Below are 22451 nucleotides of genomic sequence, written 5' to 3'. Positions count from 1 at the left end.
TACAGTACACTACCCATAAAAGTACAGTAACTTATTTTGAAAGATATCTTTACCTACATAAATCCTTATTTATGTGTAACGAATTATATATAGACTCAATATCTTGTGCATAAAATACATACATTTATATTGAATGTTAAAACCAAGGCTAGGAGTCGCGTACTTTTTTGTGTCCGGGGTTAGTCACGACACGACACTCTAGAGAGTACAAACCCTTCTACACGAGGCGTTCAACCTTGCTTTTTATTGAAGCCTAAGAATAAAGTAAGGCACTCAAACGTACAGTTTGACCGCCTTTATTTCTCATAAGTGCACGTGAGCTTAAATAAATAATATGAACCTCTTCTTTTTCACATACATGTTTCGAAAAAGGTTTTTTCCAGAAATTTTAAGGAACTATAACATTGTTTATGTCTTGCGTGCTTGTATCAGGATTAAGCTTTCATTGGCGAGCTATAAAAATGTGTAAAATTAAATTAAGTCGTATATCGATATAAATGTTAAATGATTAATTCACACATATATAACTACGGATTAACAACTTATTTTTAATTGTTTATGTACTGAAATATATATAATTACATTTCGAACGATCGTAAAAATTTACGCACATAAATTCGCAGACGTAATTAAAATTAAAGTTGTAAAAACTTGTCGGGATTTACGGCTGAGCGTAAGTGCACTCAACTCTTCCGTCGAGGTAAAAAAGAGTTAACGTCAAAGAAAGTGGTTCCGGTAGGCGAGTGCGATACTTATACTGGTATGAAATGCCGGACATTTAGTACTCGTAAATATTTATACCGCAAAATAGAGGGCGATAACTTTTTACGAGGCACTTAGGGTGCTGTCAGGGCTCTTGCTCTGATAAAAACGTTGAGAAGGTAACGGGACGCCGCAGAGTAGCTTAACCTATTTTTTTGCGCTAATAGTAAGCCTACGTACATTTAATACAATATTTTATTATATATATATATTTGTCTGTAGTCGTTGTAACAGTTATCAAATGTCCCACTGCTGGGCGAAAGGCTCCTCTTCTATTTTGGTTTATTATTCTGTACAAGTGTTTACAAAAATATTCAGTTAATTAAATAACGTGCTATATAAATTCAATAGGCATGGCAGTTTTTTTATGATATAGGTAGGCGGACGGGCAAATGAGCCATCTGATGGTAAGTGGTCACCTTCGCCAATGCGCCACCAAACTTGTACCTGTAGTTATACTGGCTCAATCCCCATTTAAACCGGAACGCAACAATACTAATCATGTGACGGTATAATATCTGATGAGAGAGTGGAACCTTACTAGACGGACTTGCACAACGCCCTACCATCACGTTTTAACACAAAAACACACGCACAAATATATTTACTTTAAATTTAAAGTAAGTATATTGTTTACCTAAAATACAAATGTTTGTTTATTGATAAAAAAATATTGTAACGAAGTCTACCGGACGAAGTAGAGATTATTTTGCTAGTTAGATTAATGGACCGTTGGTTGAAAGCTCATTTGCTTAATCGGTTTAGTACTTGAAGAGATAACGCAGAGAACTGAATGAATAGTCTATTTTAAGAACTTTAAACTCAATGACGCTGTAGCGTTATTATTTTAGTTATAATAAAAAGGCATAAAGTCTTAAGTAAATATCAATGCGTTAAGATATATTAATATATCTGAGGTAACAATAAAAAAGCAATATCTATCAGATCAATTAAATTGTACATTGAGAAGTAAATGGGCTACCTGAAGGTCGAAGCTTCTTCTCACTCTAGTATGACTCGAAGTATTATTTTCATAATAAATACATGCTATCTTATGCCTATTATTACGAGTATATTGTCTCATATATTATTTGAAGCATGCTATAACATGAGATAGAGTGACAGCAATCAGATCGTAATAATTACCATAAGAGTCTGGTAGAATAAATATTTAAGACGTATATGTCTTAAACGTACGAGAAAGCTCTTATCGATGATTATATCACAGCAATATAATTATATTTTATTGAATTGTTTCAATAAAATATAATTATACCCACGATCCTTAATTTAATAGTTTTCCAATGATCACAGCACTTTCAATCTACTATTAAACAGCGCGAAGACCGCCATTAAATAATACTTACACTGTCAGTAACCGCAGGCTGTCATAGACGAACAACTCTCCTTTAATTAAACCTTGGAATACAATATTAACCGCATCTATAAAGCTGTTAACGAATCACGGCACCATCCAGTAGCGATTATAATAACTTGAGAAAATTGTTCAAGCGATATGTTACTCTATAGTCTTAATTATTAAGTTCATATTTTATTAGTCAATAGAATTGCGCCACTTCACGTAGGAACTCTGATGATCCTAAATCATAGGATAATATAATGCCTTGACCTCACTCTTCACATAAATATTGACTATCATCATTGGCATAACATATAATGTTTATAATAAACCATAATTTAATTATTTCAGGCTGATGATAGTTTTGATTACGTCATATCGACGACGTAATCGCTAATACGATTCAATCAGGAAGTTCTTTCTAAATTTTCTCGTCTTGGAAAAAGCGGGTTGTGATGAGTTTATATAATATTGTTATACAAAATGTAACAACGAATACTATCGGTTTACATAATGTGTGAATTCTAATTGAAAAGGTTTCAAATAACGAAAAGGAATACTTAAGGAAGATGCGAGGGAAAAAAAACGGCAGCCTTATGAAGCCGGAAGGGAACGTGGACAGAAAATCTGGTTAACTTATAAGGGCCTTATGTTAGAAACCTGATACTGGGCTTATTCCAGTCATGGGGTTTCCAGTAACATTGAAACAAATCAGTGACAGAGCGTATGTCAGCATAGGTTAAAGAATTATGAACTTAATTATTCGATGATTTAAATTTAAGTTTTAAATATGTTTTTAAAAAATCATTTTTGATTTTGAGTTAAACAGAAAACATTGGAAGTTATAAATTAAATTCATTACTAATCAAGTATAATATATCATTCAAGGATTAGACTCATAAATCTGTCGTAAACTTGCACTTGTAATCACAGAACCGGCGACAGAGCGTGGGCTGCTCGCAATCAGACGTGCGTAACGTGCCATCGTCTGCCTTACTTATATTAAAGCAGCGCCAATTGAAAAGGCTTCCCATTAAACGAACATACTGCTTAGTTTATTTGTATATTATGGAATCAATAAATGTCTATTAAAATATTTTATCAAACTGAAGCCTGAGACAACTATTTCTTTAGTTTAACGATTTTCCTGTTACTAAGTAAGCTCATCCAGGATAATTCACTCTCTGTAGTATGGATATACTTTGATAAAACGTCTAAGGCTCTACGACTTTTTATTGACAACTCCACAGGCAAGCTCCTTAGATAGTTATGACGTCCGGCCACTAGTCGTTCTACAGAATAGTTGTCGTGACACTCACAATCTGGTTCTGCGTTGTAAATTATTTCTTGCGCTAGTAACTACTTACGAGCGCTTCTTAATACTTCACGATCTATGAAACAAATTTAATTTTTTTAGGTTATTTTTGGCATATGAATACAACCATCCCTTGTAAATAGTGTCAGTGAAAAACTCGGAAAGATTCAACGATAAATGTTTTTGGTTTCAGCCACCACCGATTGTTCACGCTCCGCCGATAGCTCTGCCACCTCCAACCGCTGCTTCAGCGCCACCAGCCTCGCACTGCTCCGCGCCACGAACTATCGTTATTCAACGGCCGGACGCGCGGCACGGCTTCGGTTTTACATTAAGACATCTCGTTGTTTACCCACCGGAGTCGTTACAGGTAAATACAGTAAGTAAATATATACCTACACTAAATTATAAATACTCTATGTATAAATCTCTAATATCAAATTCTCTAATTTATTGAAAAAAATTTGGCTCCAATTGCTGAATTAAATAGTTAAAGTAAAATTTTTAAGATAATATAAACATGTGTTTGAATACTACAGGAATTATATGAAGATGCGCGTCATCTGGCCGTTGGCGCTGTCGGCGCGCCAATGGACACGATCTTCGTAAGGTCGGTACGGCCAGGCGGACCGGCGGCGGCGGCGGGCCTGCGCGCCGGCGACCGCGTGCTGGCCGTCAACGGCGAGCCGGTCGCCTGCGGCAGGTCGCGTGCGCCCTACGCGAGGGTCGTGCAGCTAGCGCAGAGGGAGCCCAGGACGCTCAGGCTCACTGTTGTGCCACGGGATCACGATTTGTTGCAAAGGGTAATTTTATTATACAAAAAATTTGACGGCCTAAACACGACTTCATAACTTAACAGACAATTTTAAACAATGCATAAGATTATTATCTTCTAAGAAAGTTGTTGAAATCTAAGAAATTGTCACCTAGAACTTAACGCCTGTTTTTGTATTTCCAGTATTTCAGTGAAGCGGCATACAACCCAGAGACAAATCAACGTCCGATCGATATGCCGGCGGTGACGGAACACGAGTCTCGTCTGTTCGACGCTTACAGACGGCCGCGGCTGCCGGCTCTGCCAGCTCCTCAAGCACCCTCGAGGCATCGCGAGGATCCAGAATACGCGACGGTAGCGCCGCCATCTAGATACGATGGGCCGCGACTACCAACTACACAACATTATCTATTACATGATGGGTAAGACAATTACGAGACTTTATAAGTAATGACATTTTCATTTAAATTTATTTATAAGTAACAACACCTTTATGTCTGTCTATGCTTCATGGACTAAAACATATTGTGATAATTATTAATATGTAATCTACGGTTTACAGCAGACGAGAATCTGACGCTTCTCTACCATCATCAGCAGCGGAGAGCAAAGACAGTCTCGGTTCCTTTGATTCGAATTCGACACTCACAGGCCGAGAGCTGGACGACTCGATTATCCTCTCCCGAATACGAAAGAGTCTCGAGCAGAAGGAGGCCTTCCTCAGACGTCCGAGTCAACCTACTGGATGGGTCACCCCAGACGCCCCACCGCCGATTAAGCAGAAGGAGTTCTATGCTAGGCCACAGAAACTACAGAAGCCAGCTTGGCCTCCTCCCGCTTCTTCCCCACCTCTAGCAGCTTCCCCACCACCACCGCTTCACCAGCAGCAGAACCAGGATCAGAGAAAAGAAGAATGCGCTACAAGCGTAGACAGTGGGACATACAGTGGCTACGGTGAATTGAATGGAACACATAATGATAAAAATAGATTAAAACAAGATAAAAGTCAATTCGTAGCGACGTTGTCCAAGATACACGAAACCTCGCCGAACGCTCAGAGTACGAACGTCGGAACATTAAGCAACGGATCATCTATAGAGTTCAGAGAAGAAAACGCTTCATCTAGTAATCAAGATAATAGGTAAGTGTAACTACTACCGACTTTGACCGTTCTTGATACAGATCTATAAAATCGTCAAAATCAACGTCCTTGTAAAATTAACACAAATTGGTGCTATGGCTTGTACAGGCCTGGCTTTGTGTTTGGGTTTTAAACGTTAATAGTGCCTGGAATGTATCTAGGCAAAGTACAGTTCTAACTATCCATAAGCCTTCAAAATAAATGAATAAAATGTGTTTATAATGATCACAAACTCTTATCATTAATATGGCTCGTAATATTTAACGTTTCAGATACCCAGTACCTGAGCTCCAGTTGGTCACGGCGCGCACAAGACAGTTGGAAGAAGCGCGTGGAGTGGGCGAGAGACGAACGGAAGTCGCGCGAAGTGAACTCGCCCGCCTTTCAACCACGAGATTAGAGCCGAGCGTAGCTTTGAGAAGGAAGGAGTTCGAAACACGAACAGTTAGAAGAGAAGCCAGGTCACTGGATGTACAACCTCAGCATGGTTAGTTTTCGTGTATTATTTAATGCATGTTTTGTACTACCTATCTGCGTATACATATATACTAATTATTATAAGAACGTTTGTAGCATATTTTTTTTCGTTTAACTTATATTATTATACTTTTCATGATCGATTAAACGATGTCGAAGTATACTACTCTCTGAATCTCTCTCTATCTCTCTCTCTCTCTCTCTCTCTAACTGTCGCATTTATAATATTAGTAAGATCAACCTAATTAATATACTACCGGTAAATTAATCTTTTTGATACCAAATGTCTAAATATAAGTTGTATGTAACCAGATTTAGAGCAAGAGTCACCACTCCTCGGCGGGAGCCTATCAGGAAATCAGTTAATGATCACCGGCAGCAAACACCTCCATTGTCCCCCTCCAGAAGGATACATGCCCGGTTAGTGTCTTAATTTTCCAAAAATTCTGTCTAGATAGTATACAAAGAAATCACTCATTAGTTATCCCGTAGTAGTCATGCTTATATTATAGTTTTCGAATTGAATTCGATTTAGTAAGATTAATGTATTTTTTTAGAAACAGAAAAGGTTCAAATGCGAACAAGGTCAAATAGTACCGGTAGTGAAGGATTATCCATTAGAAGACATCATGCCACAGGTGAGGCATTACATTTTATACACACGACATTCACCAAATGAATGAAAGTTTTAGCGAAACATTTAGTTCTTTGTCCGTAGTTACGTTAAAAAAGGGTTCATCGTTTTTTGGTAAGTAAATCGTATTTCAGGAGACAGGAATGATATACTTTAATCACATATGCTTTGCTGCATTTTCACTCTATGCCACATTATAAATATATTAAAAGTAAATGAAAAGTTATGCAAAATTGCAAATGTTCACTAAACTTGGGTTATTCTTAGATGGCGTTACATTTTATTATTGTAAACATTAGTAACATTTGTTATACGACTAGACGAAGTAAAATATATAAGATATTCAGAAATAAAATGTTAGCGCCATCTTCCGGTGACAAGTATCGCTCTGGCATCGCAACGCTTAGCGATCGGCGGTTCATTACGAGCCGCAAAATGCTACACGGCGGTAACGCGGAGGCTCTAATGGCATGTTCCGCTCCAAGATGGCAGTCACGCGAAGAGACGAATGGGGCTGAACAGAGAACAGATGGAGGCGATGAACCGCGTGTCGCTGCCGGGCGAGGGCCCGCAGAGGCCGACGCAGCTGAGCCTCGCGCCGCCCTCCCCCTCGGCCTCCACCTCGGCCTCGCCCACGCCCACCACGCCCGCCGACTCAGGTCCAGCAGACTCGCCTGCGACTGCCTCGACTTCCTCTAGCTCCCTCCCTCGCGAACTGCAACCAGCTTTCGATCCCAGCATTACTAATCGACTTACAAACTGGAGTGTAATCTCTAGACGGGTCACTGCCATTATTGCATTACACTGAAAACCATTTTTTTCGTTCTACGATTATCAACTTCAAATGCTCAACAAATACTCAAAAAAAAATGTAATAAAACACTTAGCTAGAAGAAAAAAATTGGTAAAAATATTAACGAAGATGTATGTACCTTGCATGGCTTATACCCAAAAATAAGTACCAGGAATTCATAAGGGAGGGAGCGTTGTGGATCTAACCCACCTTCTTCGCTGATAGCATCCTTAACGGAATGCGATGTGTGTGCTTCTACGTGTGCTACTAATGCCGACTAACCGTTCGTGATACTCGATGTTTAATATATTAACTAAGTGCAATCTGCTGTTGATGGTGTATTAACATTAATATTCATCGACAGGTTTTGCTGATGATTTGGTGACAAGACGACAGAAGAAAGATGCGCAACTGGGAGGTCAGTATATACTTAAAATTTTCATTAGAAGAAGTATACTCCCGAACTTGTTAAGAGTTTTTTTAATGGGGCTATTTTTTTTCATTAGCAGAAGAGGAACGTGCTATGCGCAGGGTTTCCTATTTGAAAGCAACTTGGGGTGATCGACTTCATTTAGACAGTGATGTTGAACCCGATGCCGACCATCTTGCTCTGAGAAGGTATATTCAATCAATATCATAATCATGTTTAGGAATGTCGTCTATATCTGCCAAAAAAGATTTTATATATATTATAGGCGATGACTTGCATTAGCCCTAAAAAAATATTAGTGCTGTCTAGATTGTAATTTTTTTTATTCCCTTGAAATAAAACGTTTTATAAATTTTATAATACGAGACGACACTTTTTTTATATTTTCAAGCACTATATTTTATTAAATACAAAGACACGGTTACAAAAAAGCAGCCAGGCAGAATTAAATAGAGAGAATTATAAAAAAAATAAAGCATTTTTTTTATTATTATTTCCTTAATACAACACATTTACTCCATTCTAAGTCACGGGAAACATGTTATATATACATCAGTTAACTTTAAAATTAAGAAACTCTATATACAACAACATAGAATGGTTATGGGTAGTACGTAGTTTTTTTTTATGGCAGATATATGTGAAATGTGTATGTTACCATAATAGATCTATCCAGTAGACCCTGAGTAGTTAACTTTCAGTATAATTAAAACTATTACAAATTCTCATTAACCCGTAAGGTGTTTTGTACGTAGAAGGTCCGTAAAGCACCCCATTTTTGTATTACCGTGAAATGTACATCACATTGTTTGTTGTAGATAGATAAATAATATAATCATGTTTAAGATTTTTTTTAAATAGTTAAGTAACCTCATTTCATTTTACGTGTAATCTAACAATCGAACATGCATATTTAAAAATGAAACGGTTATTGTGCATTATTGGGTTTTTTTGTATCTGTGTTTTGTAAAAAAACGCAGTGCTTACCGAAAATGGCGCCCTCCACGTTTCACTGAAGACATAACACCGCTGCTGCGAATATTCGACCCCCACGCCACCCTCCCCGTGCGGTACGTCGCATGACGTCGCGGTTTCGCTACTCGCCCATAGATGACGCTTAAAAATGTGTGGCTATTTACAGCATTTGAATGATAGATGGCGCTCTCTTACCTTTTCCGCAAAACGTTTCACAAGTCTGAGACTTGTAGAAATATTGTACATAGCCGTCTACATCACTAGATCACAATCACCTGTAATATCATAAACCATTTGGATTATAAAAAAAGCAAGAAGCGAATAGATTTTCTCATATTGCAGAGCCGTATTTATAAAAAATCATTAAATAACTGTCTTATGAACCGGTCAAATTAATGATTGTACTGTGAGCTTTTTGGACTTAGTTGTTAAGATAAAATATAGTTCATAAGTAATTGTTTAACGTTGCATGATTTTGTATTGCATGACACGTCGAGGATACGAACATTGTTTAGGTGTAGCATGTTTTGTTAAATGTTGTTAGTGTATTGCATTCAGTATAGCTTTAATGAGGTAAGATACGGTTAATGTTAGACTATTTTGTATGTAAGTATATACGTTTTAAATTTCGAACGAATTTAAATGTATTTGGCAATAGTATATTCCCAATTGTCTGATTCTTTCCGAATCTTTAAGAATCAAATACCTGAGCGATTGGTAACGTAACTACAAATCAACATAATACCAAGAAAGAAATTAAGACAACACAGGTGTAGATGAAATTCGATAAAGCTTCGGCTATACTTGTGTAACATTGCAATTTTGAAATATGTTCTTAATTGTAGATATTCTGTAAGCTTTAGTAGTAGTTAGTTTTATAGAGATCGTCTCGCGGTCGATTTCGTTTCGCTGGCTCCAGTATTTAAGAACAATAAAGAAATTGTCAACATACTTATACTGAATGTGGATTTTAACATTACAATATTATTCTTCTACGTGTTTAGTCCGGAGAAGAAAGGCGAAGAGGAGGCCGAGAGTACCGAATCTTTGGAAGCAGATGTGCAAGGCAATGTGCAAATCAAAATGGTGGTCAGCAACGGAAAGGTAACGGATTTATTTTGTTGTCTTCTAAATCGTATTACGAAAGTTGTAATTGATTTTAAGTCATCTGTTAAAATGATCAGGGTCAAAGTCTGTAAAAAAGAAACTTTAGAGAATTTCCAAAATGTTGCTCCTTAAGATATTCATCGTTTTTTGCCAAATTATCTCGCTTTCATTTCATTCGCCAGAATTCAAATTTTAATTACCATTCATTCAGCATATTAATCTTAGTAACTTCACTGCACATAAAGCAAACATAAGTAACAATAACCATGTGTCATGTGTATAAATAATATTTACTAAAAAGATATTTTTTTCAGCGCGCAAGTGACAGATCCTGGAAGCAAGTATGGGCGGTTCTCCAAGGCACCAAGCTCTATCTTTACAGACATCATCCCACTCAGGTTAGTGATGTTATAATCTTATTGTGTTTCATTTACTCCTCTAGGAAATGCAAAAGTATTGCATAATGCAACCTCGCTCTACGTATATTTTCATTGAAACCCGAATATTTTTAATGTCATTAAGGCTAGCTGTCTTTGTTGATGTCACATAATAAATACACGGATACAGTACACGACATATTTTCTATTATTTGTTTAATTTCGTCAACCTAACAATTCTGAGGTCGCAATAAAATCAAAATTGTCAAAAATCTGAACGGGAAAATCTTGTATTCATTTCATAGCAATACGAATAATGTTCTGAAATCGATTACACTTTTTTATGAAATCGGATATAATAACATTAGTGTTTGATAAATATATAATATTAATGTAACTGCATTGTATTTCTAACAATAGGTAATACACAATGATTTAAAAAAAGATTTTTTAAAATGAGTTTTTCTTCTTTTTTTTTATATGACATAATTAAAATTAAATTTACAAGAAAAAAAAAGAATAATGGCTGTGTATGAATTATTATATTTTCTATTGCTTTACTAATTCTTTTGATGGAATCGTTACGTTTTTGCTTTACGCATAAAAATGTCTTCCATGCTATTTCATAGAGCGTACGCTTTCCACCGCAAGGCAAATATTTTGATGATCGCTACTAATGGAATATTGTTTATGTGGAATTTTTCATATCATCGTTTTGTTCGCACGTAACGTAGCGCGTAGTTATTTCAATTATTATTCTCTATTTTCTTCTGTTTGTCAGACTTATATATGGTTATAACGTCGAAATAATAATAATCAAACGGTTAAGCGCAACTTAACTTTAATTTATAATTTATGTACATAAAAATTCCATGACAATGTTTTTTTAATTATCGCCATAAGGATCCCTATAATTATGAATTCCATAGATATCCTCCTTATCATAAGAATCGTCGTAACATTTCCTGCTCGCCATAAAGACGCGAGCACCTGGCTTCCTCGTGCATTAACACCTAACGGCCATTTAAAGACGAACATGACAGATGTGTTTGTTGCGACGTTATGTTATTAATTTATTAATATATATTCCTTAATTACATTGTAAATTAGATATTTTATGATTATGCTATAGAACGGTACTTTTTTTTATTTTGACGTATAATTACGCTTTTGAGCGCAAAATATTCTGCCAATGTCACGTATATTAAAGATGTATGAGATTAATTGATTTCAAATTTGGAAGTTTAATGATGAGAATGATGATTAGGGATTAAGTGATACAACAATACCTATCTAGAACAGAAGACTATTACTCCTACGTATCTATTATTTCATTCATAAATGTCAAATTGTAATTTTTAGGCAATTACTCACTGTAAAACACGTACAAACACGTAGCCTTTTTTTAATATTTATGACATACGAAAAAAATGTTACCTCAAAACCCAGTTATTTTAAGAGCCGTTTTCTAAACTAAAAGCTAATATGTACGTATACGGTTCCCGTTACTATTATATCATATAAAGTAACAAAATAAAGATAATAAATTAAATAGACATCACTATCACTCACTAAAGTGCAAGAAATGTTACGTTTTAATTTTATTACTTACTAAATTGTATTACATGTTGAGGTTAACTCTATATATTGCACCGAGATACAAGTCTATCGCATACTGTCGAGATTTCGTTCTTAACAGTTCCTAAACAGCTCAAGTGACGCGCAAACATAAAGCACTTACCTGTAATTTGTCGTTTCCGACGTGTTTTCACGGTAAAACCTATAAACAATACGCCCACATGTTTCTCCTTATATACTTATTGCAAGCCTTATAAATCGAACGTATGGATGTTTTTTGTATTTCGGATAATATCGCTTATAATATTTGATGATGTTAATGACCCCCTTCCGCTTTGATAAACATTTATACATTTTTTTAAATTTAAGCTTAATGCATTTTAACTCAGTTACGACGCTATAATTTAAAAATTGAATTAAAAATAATTATTAGTTTTACAATCACATACTAAAAGTATTACAACATAAATTAACCAAAACGTATTATAATTATAATACAATGACAATTTTATTAATTAGTATTACTAAATTAAATAATATTAATATAATATCAATGAGAATATACTATAATAACAAAAAAAATCCAAACTTTAATGAAAAATCGTTTTTAAATGTTATTTTCGGGTTTAAACTTTTGTCGTTTCGATTGAGAACTTGTCGAGGTCACGAGCTGAAATAAAAAAGTCTATCTGGATCAAATCATAAAAATACACAAGAAAATACGTATATAAAACACAGGGAAGTTTCTTGTTAACTCCTGTTTTAATAAAACCAGATTGAATCGGTTTACTTATATTTGTTTTGCTTTTTTAGCAATTATATGTCTGTTCAATGTCGCTTTGCCCATTATCCTATATTTCATATTTTGATAACCTTCTTTATTCAAATGCATATTTTTTTTTAATAATTATTTTTCTATTGTAAGCCAGTGCTAACACAAATTAAACAACAGATGTCAATCTTTAAAAAAAAACTACTTTGACGTCGGTTAATATTTTTAGTACCGAACTGTCAAACTATCACACTCAAAAAAATCAAACGAAAGATTATTTTTGCTTAAGTCACGAGGGAATAGATAATTCTTTTTTTTACGATGTACGTTATGGCGTCGATGGACAACTTAATGTATGTTTAAAATTTGAATATTTTACAATCTTAGATTTTATTTATATATAACTAGATAGTTTTGTACTTAAAAAGAACTAAAATAAACGAGCCAACTGGTGTGCTTGACAACTACGCTTGACACTCGCCAAACGTCATACTACTTTACCAGTATACGTGTACTTGTGGCCATTATTTTTTTCGATGTATTCTCAGCTTTGACAGTCTGTATAGACATATAAAAAATCAAAGGGCACAATATGGGACATAACCGTAGGTAGGTCTTCTGAATAAATTCGCGAATTAATATCAAAGCATAAGAAGTTATCAAAACGTTGCCTATAATATTTCGAAACGATATTATTTTCGGAAAATGCGACCTTTCCCGCAAAACTGTAAATGTCACAACACTGCGACACATAAAATCGTTTACTTACGTAAGAGACGGGTGTCGTTCCTCCTTTACGTAGTAAATTAAAAGATGGCGCAGCGTTATATTCGAGAAGAATTTAACGACAAATTCTTCACACGGGACGTGATCGCGTCCGTATTTTTATACTACTTTTGTAATTTATTGTTATTTTGTATGTTTCGAGTTGTGTGCTCTTCTATGTAAAATGGTTTCTAATTTCATCTTCGTCTTAGTAGAGTAAAATACTCTACGTTTAAAAGTTAGTTACTTTTAGCAAAATTTATAGACGACCACACTAGTTATTGTTTTACAAACTTTTCTTTTCTTCACCTATACCATCCAAGTCTAGCAACTGAATTTTAAAGCAGTTCAACCTGCCCGATTGAGCTGAAATTTTAGACACACGTTTGCTGCTGCTGGCTATACAATGTATTCTACATTGTATTCTGCAATGTATTCTATAAAGGATAAAAAATATTCGTTTTTTCTGATTAATATTTTTTTCATAATACGTAACTCACTTGAGTTATTATGAAAAATCGAATTAGATTTTTTGTGCCTTGTATTTGTGCCGCGAGGACTAAGATTATTTCGCCATTGTCACGTGCGATGGAGACACGATGGAGATTGAACGGTACGGTCGAGATTACGGGCTGAATTTAATTTTAATGCCATAATAATGATAGAATTAGATATTCTATCATTATTATGGCTGTTATACCATAAACTAAACAAACACAAAAATACATTTTATAAATATAAATGGCTATCAAGTAACTAGTATTTACAGCTTAATTTCATTACGCTCAATGTATTTACATAAAATTTACAAAGTGACATAAACACAAATCTTCAACATTCAAAATTAAATACGTATTTTGTTTAGATAAAAGTGACTGATTTCATAATTCCCCTAGAGCACTTAATTACGCTGGCTCTAAATATAAATAAATTCTATTATTTACTTCTAATGTATTCGAGTTAATTTAGAATAAAATACAAATACACGTGCAAACCATAATTGTGTTCTAATGCTCTTATGATATTCCCTAAATCTATGTATTTCAAAGTAGAAAATGTCTTACGAATATAATCTTGCAGACTAGGCTCTCCATCACGACTGATCAAAGAGCGACAATACTGTTAATTTTCTTTGGAAACCGTTTGCTATTTCATTAATACGACTAACATATTTCTCGACGCAATAAACGGGCATCGCTTTAACATCGATAACCCCCTCTATGACTCTTCGACTGTTTCGCCTTACACTCGTTATTATAAGGATCATTTTACGTAAATATGAAATTCACTTTCACGGAAGACATTCCGGCAGCTAGATTTAGGCGTTCTGAGAACTGAACGCTAGCATTTCAAGACGTTTATTAGTGTAATGATAACGGTTTAGTAGCTCAAGCGAAGTTATAAGCGCAGTTTATGCCAATTGACTTTTGACACAAGAGAATCTAGTTCTGTGATATTCAGTTTGATAGGTCAGTTCCGATTCTCATTATGAATCACCTCCTGAATAAGATTATGTTACGGAACCTGTCCGCACACACTGCATCAAATGCGGTTTAGGGAAAACACGTATTCGAGAGTTTGAACTGATAGATACTGTCAGTTCAAATTGACACTGAGGCGAGACACAAGATTATTTACACACACACATTGTGATTGGTGTGTGCACCAAAACAACATAAGCATTTAAAAGAAATTTTATATCCAGTGCTACTAACACGAGTTTGAATCTGCAATCTTCGGTTACGTTTCATGTTTTCAATTCACACCTCTTTCATATCAAAATATTTTTTTAAACTTCCGTTGCTGTAATTTCAAATTCATGTGATTTTTTAGTTACTTTAAGTCTAATTTGACCTTCACTGCACTATTTTCTATTAAATTCTCTACAAGTATAATGTTAGGTACATCAACAAATAGGATTTAATAAATAATGTCGACATTAAGTTATCATTTATAGAATCAATAAAATGATTTGATGTGCTAAGACATTACTGATATAACTTTCTATGAAAATAATTGAAGAGAACGGATTGTTCAACTTGTAGTCCACTTCCTGCTTTCAATAAAAAGTGCACGATCGTCCGCCACGGCTTTCGCTGATCTGCTCTGATATCTGCATCCTAGTCGACTCTTATTGCTATCCTTCTCATAAATCAAGCGATTTGTGAGAAGAAAATTTAAAGATTCACCAAAATATCAAATTTTGTTTTTAATATATCAATTACCTTTATAACTCATAGTTATTTTACCGCCATACCATCCTTGAAGTTAGAGTAATGTTACACTCAAAAATAACTTCATATGCTTTCTTCATGATCGATGGCGCATTCACAGTGTAAGAAATAGCTTATACTTCTTAAATTGTCAGTGTCTATGTTCAAAAGCATTATCATTATATATTATCATTATCAATGGTTTATTTGCTTACGCGCGTCCCTTAAAAAAATAATATTTATACCGCACCATTGTATGTCATAGCGAAGTATTTATGTCCACGGTAGAATGTATATCTCAAGTCGGTGGTATCGAAGCTTACATAACATAACATAATCAGCCTGTAAATTTCCCACTGCTGGGCTAAGGCCTCCTCTACCGTTGAGGAGAAGGTATGGAGCATATTCCACCACGCTGCTCCAATGGTGGTTGGTGGAATACACATGTGGCAGAATTTCGTTGAAATTAGACACATGTAGGTTTCCTCACGATGTTTTCCTTCACCGCCGAGCACGAGATGAATTATAAACACAAATTAAGCACATGAAAACTCAGTGGTGCCTGCCTGGGTTTGAACCCGAAATCATCGGTTAAGATGCACGCGTTCTAACTACTGGGCCATCTCGGCTCATCGAAGCTTTGCCTTCATATATTTATAAATGACAATTCAAAAGTGTTAAGATAAAAATTATACGAATTAGAATTAATACCTCATAAATTCAAAATTTATCAAATATATAGCAGTAAGCTATGTCGTATATTCAACTTTAAATCAACAAATAACATTGCTAAGCGTTTCGGTACAAATTAATCAATCGAAATAATATCTCTAATCCAGTATCGATATCTTAATAAATGGAACGACATTATTTTATCAGACTAAATGATTATCTAGACTGCATTTATTGTAAATCATTCTAGTGCTATACAGAAATGAGTTTGATTTGTCTTTTCATTGGTCAGATTCTATGGGGTTTATATGTGGCATATTTTTTAGATGAACCTTATGTAACCTTAGGTAAAGCATCTTAATAATAAAATGCGTGAGGAATAACAAATATAATCGTAATATTATATCACAATACAGGCTTTGCTCGATATTTGTATTTTAATAAAGTTTGTCATAGTTTTAAAACTTCTTATTTACCCGTGCGAAGTCGCCACTGGTGTCTAGTCTATTCTTAATTTATACAATTCATAGTGATTGTCATAACAAAGTCGTTACACCAAATACATATTGATTATGTTGACACTAAATAAATATAACGGAAATTTGTCAAAAGCCAGCGATTACGTTATATTTAAATTAGAGGAAGGTAATATTATAATATATCTACATGATTTTTAAACACTTTTAGTTTTATTCTGACATACATTTCAACTATTTACGTTCGAAATAAAATACGTGAAGTTAAGAAACGAACGATTGGTTGAAAGATTTTTAGATTTAATAAACATCCGAAAATATATTAGATTTAATGTTGTCAATATTCGATTAGTAATATTGATAGCAATTTAAATTAAGAAGGTCAGTTCGGATTTCAATCACATCGGCCAGTGTAGTAATAGTATAGTACAGGTGTGTGTGTTTGTATATTTGTGTGTGTGCGTACAGTCATAAATTTATCTCTATTTTCTCATTATCATAGTCCAATCCGACATGAGACAATCCGTTACGATCCGCAGGACAACGGCTTTATCTGTTCTTCTTGCCACGGAAGTCCAACATTCCGTTCCTCATCTCAGGATTAATTGATAGAAAAACCCAATTACTTTCAATTGATCGGAATCGGGATTTGAACCTTCGAAGCACTTCGAGACTTGCAGCCATATAATTTAACTACTACTATAACGAAACAGTTGTTTATTATTAATGGAAAATAACTTGTAAGATAATAGAATCGACGAGATACAACTCAGTTAAGCTCTTTGATATAAATCTTATATCTACAATACATAGTTGTGAAATACTTCACGATTTGCCTTTCGGTCTGTTCGACCACGTCTTTACACTGTGTTAACTTTTATTGCGCTTATGATTAACTGTCGGAACAAATGCGTCGTTTTTCGAGTTTTAGAGTTTTTTAAACCGTGTGATTTATATAACGAATAAAATTTTATTTGCAGGATTATACATTGTTTGCGATAATACAATGCGGAATGTATTCCGTGACCCGTTTTTAACAAATTAACCAAGTATAATTACAGGGAAATGTCACTGACGTAACTATAATAAAATCTCTACCGGGCCATGCTTGCTCAATGACAGAGTATACTAATTATATAAACGTTTTTGTGTTTATTGATCGAAACAACTTTACCAAAAGGCAATAGAACGTGTATTGGTTGTCGTTGACTCGTTTGGACACGTAAATCTAGGTTTAGGGATCAAACACATTTGCGTGACCAAATAGCCGCCGCGACAGGACAGGTTTCACGTAAGGCTGCGGCCACATTAGATCGACAAACCGCGATAGCTACTAAACCTTAGAATTCGCAGTCGTAAGTACGCAAAAGCTCGTCCTTTTAAATGATTACGTGTCGAGGATAATCCGAACCTTTAAGAGGATCAGGAATCGCGGCCGCACTTCCTTCGAGTAGCCACGGATAACTATGGGTACACGATTCTTTAAGGCTATGCTCTACAAGAAAGTCTTATAAATCAAATCAATATTACATATATTTAAAACAAAGAGCAATTAATTTTAAACCTAAAACAAAATCAAAGCATACGTTATTCAAGTAGGCTCAAGTAGAAGCACTTTTGAATCGACATTTTACAAAAAATTATTTTATATAAAGCTATCTGTTGTGAATGTAGATCGTGACGTGAAGAAACTGCAAGTAACTCAGTAGTTACTTTTTTATCATCAAACATACATACAGATGATATTCATTTACAATAAACATTATCGCTTCTCCTTATACAAGGAGATTGTATGGAAGATATATTATTTAAATGAGGATTCAATACAATGACAAAACTTTACTTTAAGATATTTCAAACGCGGTCTAGTTGCATTCAGGGTTGTCACCGCTCTGTTTTTTATTTGACTTAGCATTGTTATATTAGAACGTCACAATGTTATAAATGTATATAAAACATATTATTTGTGATTATAACAACTATAAACACTGAAATATTATTGAAATGTACATGTTATTAAGATTTATTTTTAATTTTACTGAAAATGTTATTTCGAAATGTGTTGTAAAATTTGAACTCGCCAGCCCTAACCGCAGTACACCTACGCCTCGCCTTGTCTCGCCTTGTCTCGCCTCAGCTTGCCATGACTATTTATGGCCTAGCACTGTACCAAGAAGGTGAAGGTAATACTTGCTTCGAAAATAGCACTAAGGATACTATCACATGTAACTAATATGAGGTCTTGCGATTTGTTACAAATCTTCCTGCAACAAAGTGCATGTCATCGCGACGTAGTGTTGTTGCTTTAGTAGGGGACATGATTGTGACACTCATTGCGATAGAGATACATACTTGGAAGAATATCTCAGAAACTTATGCTTTAATACGATAATAGCGCTGCCGGTCGATGCACGTGGAAAGTTAAACAAAATGTATTCTATTTCAAATTGAACTTTTGTTTAATACCAATAAAATTTATGAACGTATTTTATAAAGAACTGTACACTCTATCGCTCAGGTTATAGTTAAGGTGATGCGTTTATAGTCAGTCAAAACATTACCTTTATAAATAAAAAATAGATTGTTTGACGTTTATTTAAGTTTAAAATGAAAGCATTAGAAAGCATATTAATCTCTACTCGTCAGTTCACATAGTTTAAATATGTGTTATATTATAGACCTTGTAAAATGAGAAGTAATCTAAGTTTGGTTGTACTTAGTGTCTGTTTTCTGTTAACCTATTTTATAAACGCTCTCCCGTCTCGTTATATCCGCGGTATGACCGTGGAAATGTTCTTGGAAATAACACTTTTAGTACTCATTCTTGTTATCTAGATTGAGAAGAGTATTTATAGGAGAGATGTTAATTTTAACCTTCACTGTTTTAATTTAATACGAAAGTTATTAGAGCGTTACTTTACGTAAAACCGCAACCGACGGGTTTATTAGAATATTCGGGGTTCTCTGCCTCTTTAAGATCCTTCCAATATATTCAACCCAAAGAAATCTGAATAGCAATAAGCGAATGAACTTTGATACTATTTTGTTTATTTTTTATTCCTACAAGCGTGAATTATGTTTTTTATTTTGTATTTACTTACAATTAACTCACAAAACTCGATTTAATTAACTAACTTAATAGAACTTGAGTATTTAAAGTATTTCACAACCAGATGTATGTCATCGTTACAGCTGTCTTATAATGTATGAACTCGCCCTAAGCCCTTGTAAATTAACAAGTTACAATGAAATAGAAAATGTTTTACAATACAAGAGTTATGTATCAGACCTCACCAAGGACAAATTCCCCATACATATTCCATTGAAACCGCAGGCAACGAACGTCAGAGTTAATATATGAAAATTGCTAAAGGAATTTATTACGATATTTTCACGGGCACTCAAGCATCTTTTTCTATTATACGATAACTGTTCATATTTAACGTTGATAGTTTAATGTTAAATAAGTGTTTCAAAAGCATGAGAATTTATGAAAATGGATATGAATTATTTCTCACTTGCTATATCACTGCAGCAGTGGTATTCTGTTTGAACTCGCCTCGAGTCTCACTCGTGAATTATTGATAACCGACTTGCGATGACACGCTATTTTGACTCGTGTATCTTTTGAATGCTATAATTATTATAGGTAATGTTGCATATCACTTCCCAACGCATCACGATCAAGTGAAAAAGTGAGTTTAAGTGAGAAATTTTAAGAGAGCTATTACGTCTGCTAAATAACAATTAAAGAATTGACATAGTCATACTCAATTTTGCATATGAATATAATTGTATGAGAAAAAAAATTGAACTCGAAAAACGTTCAATTACAGATGGACAGGCAGTTATTTATTTCTCTCAATGATGAGTAATCGTTACTATTTATCATCGTTTCTCAAACTTTTCAAGACCCATCATTACGTTTCTTACCCTAAATAGTAAAATAATAAGTAAAGCTTCTTGTGAGGTTACTAATAATTATAAATCTTTTTATTAGATGACAAGATAATACTTTATGTTGTTAAACTTAGTCCTTATGATATATTATATTTAAGGCTGTAATTAGCTTGTTTTGAAAAGGATCCTTTGGTTAAAGTTTAGCGTATTATTTACCCCTTTAAAACAAAACCGGGTCACCACTCCAGTTGTATGTACATATCTGTATGTATCTCAATATTCTGTTACAGATAATTCGTTATAACGTTAAATCTCGAACGTTAAAAGTTATCCCGCCATAAACACGTTCTAACGTCAAGTAATTGATATTGGTTCGGGAGCAGCTCATGGGATTAGATTACGCACGATAGATGCCACACGCAAGATAAATAAAATTGAAATTACTCACTTCACCCTTTCTTAGGTGTTAACATCAAAATTATATCAAAATATTATATTAAAGTACCTCTGCCTAGTCATCAAATTGAATTAAGAATGTATTTTATAAATAAAACCAGACAATAAATATTATATAAACTTAAACAAACTCTAATATTCATCTATGATAATGCTAATGATAAATTTTGCCATCGCCAAGAATTATAATTTATAAATTTGTGCGTAAGTTTATTTTAAATAAAAATGGGCTTTTAATAACCACGTATAAATTGATGAATGGAGCGCTCAGTACTTATGTGGGCCGCAATCCACTTACTGTAATATCCTGCATGAAATAATTCAGTAGTAATATTAATAGAGAAATTTAATTCAAATTTATAAAACCATATACCGTATAATACATATCGTACAAAGTTCATTCGCTCGATGGCTAACTTTCATAATTATTTATTTTTCTCTGGTATATTTTCCCAGTCTCGTCTCGCTATAAATATATAATATGTATCTATATATAAGGAAATGGACTGAATGATGACCGACTGAAAAATACCTTGAATGCCTGAGAAGATTTTCGTTTTGTAATAGTTTAGAGACTCATTACGATTGGATATTGTGAAATTCTGATTTTAAGGGGACATCCCCTAAATCTTCCCATTTTGGAGTCAATAATAATGAATATTCATACATTTTTTTTTTAATATCCATAGACAATGCCCTGACAGATAATGCTAGTTAAAAAATGAAATTTATGCACAATTCTATTCAACGTACTTGCTGTCTAGTGCCTCATTAGTGTTCAGTTCCATCAGCAGTTCCGCTGCTCGTTACAATATAGGGCACTCGGGCAACTGAATACTCGGTTCTTCCTCTACGTTTTTTATATTTAAAATGAATGAGCGAGACATGAATAATTATGTTTGTACAATTTATGTACAATGAAATGTTGCTTTTATGTGGAACACGCTGAGAGCAAATACCTTCTGTTAAACTTTATTAAACTGCAAACTATGAAGCCAAGTACACATATTTTCCTACATTTCCGGTAAAGAAAAAAAAATTTTTTTTTTTTAAATAATAGATCGAATATACCTCTTAAAATAAGCAAATGAGTTCGTTAGTTTTTGAGATTACTTGTAATTGAAAACACGTATAAGCAAGATATAAATTTATGACTATAATATGTCGAATTTAAAATTCGAATCTTTTTTTTTTAAATATATGTATATTTTTTTTAAAGTAACAGCATTGTTTTATCTGCCCACCGCAGGCTCAAATGCAAGGTTAACTGAACTTCGTCGGGTGTGGGCCGAATTAATGAGATAATGTCGCCTTGTTCGGTAGACAGGAATGTTTCAGAGGTGTTTACAAATAGACAGCGCGCGTTAGAAGATTACCTTTCATAAATTATACAGATTAAGCTATTAATTTCATAAATATATTAATAATAATAAGTATATTACGTCATTATATATAAAATTATACATATATTGT

General features: G+C 34.1%; 2 protein-coding genes across 18 annotated transcripts in view; both read left to right on the top strand.

Moving 5' to 3' along the window:
* Positions 1-22451, top strand: part of LOC113404816 (rho GTPase-activating protein 23) — a 319300-nt gene that overhangs the window by 239375 nt on the left and 57474 nt on the right. For 6 of the 17 annotated variants that reach the window (XM_064215552.1, XM_064215551.1, XM_064215545.1 and 3 more), the window contains 13 exons: positions 3631-3816; positions 3977-4240; positions 4396-4634; positions 4775-5353; positions 5626-5840; positions 6143-6250; positions 6388-6468; positions 6950-7123; positions 7622-7675; positions 7764-7875; positions 8668-8757; positions 9667-9766; positions 10084-10167. In XM_064215552.1, the coding sequence (XP_064071622.1) occupies positions 3631-3816; positions 3977-4240; positions 4396-4634; positions 4775-5353; positions 5626-5840; positions 6143-6250; positions 6388-6468; positions 6950-7123; positions 7622-7675; positions 7764-7875; positions 8668-8757; positions 9667-9766; positions 10084-10167 (2286 nt within the window). The remainder of the gene's footprint in view (positions 1-3630; positions 3817-3976; positions 4241-4395; positions 4635-4774; positions 5354-5625; positions 5841-6142; positions 6251-6387; positions 6469-6949; positions 7124-7621; positions 7676-7763; positions 7876-8667; positions 8758-9666; positions 9767-10083; positions 10168-22451) is intronic. The other 11 variants (XM_064215550.1, XM_064215549.1, XM_064215548.1 and 8 more) reach the window with 11 other exon arrangements.
* Positions 9092-22451, top strand: part of LOC113404820 (protoheme IX farnesyltransferase, mitochondrial) — a 93330-nt gene continuing 79970 nt past the window's right edge. The window contains exon 1 of the mRNA XM_064215563.1: positions 9092-9113. The gene's annotated coding sequence lies outside the window, so the exon portion shown is untranslated. The remainder of the gene's footprint in view (positions 9114-22451) is intronic.

This window comes from Vanessa tameamea, chromosome 8, assembly GCF_037043105.1.
Source record: "Vanessa tameamea isolate UH-Manoa-2023 chromosome 8, ilVanTame1 primary haplotype, whole genome shotgun sequence".
Taxonomy (NCBI): domain Eukaryota; kingdom Metazoa; phylum Arthropoda; class Insecta; order Lepidoptera; family Nymphalidae; genus Vanessa; species Vanessa tameamea.
This window is presented reverse-complemented; position numbering and strand designations above follow the sequence as displayed.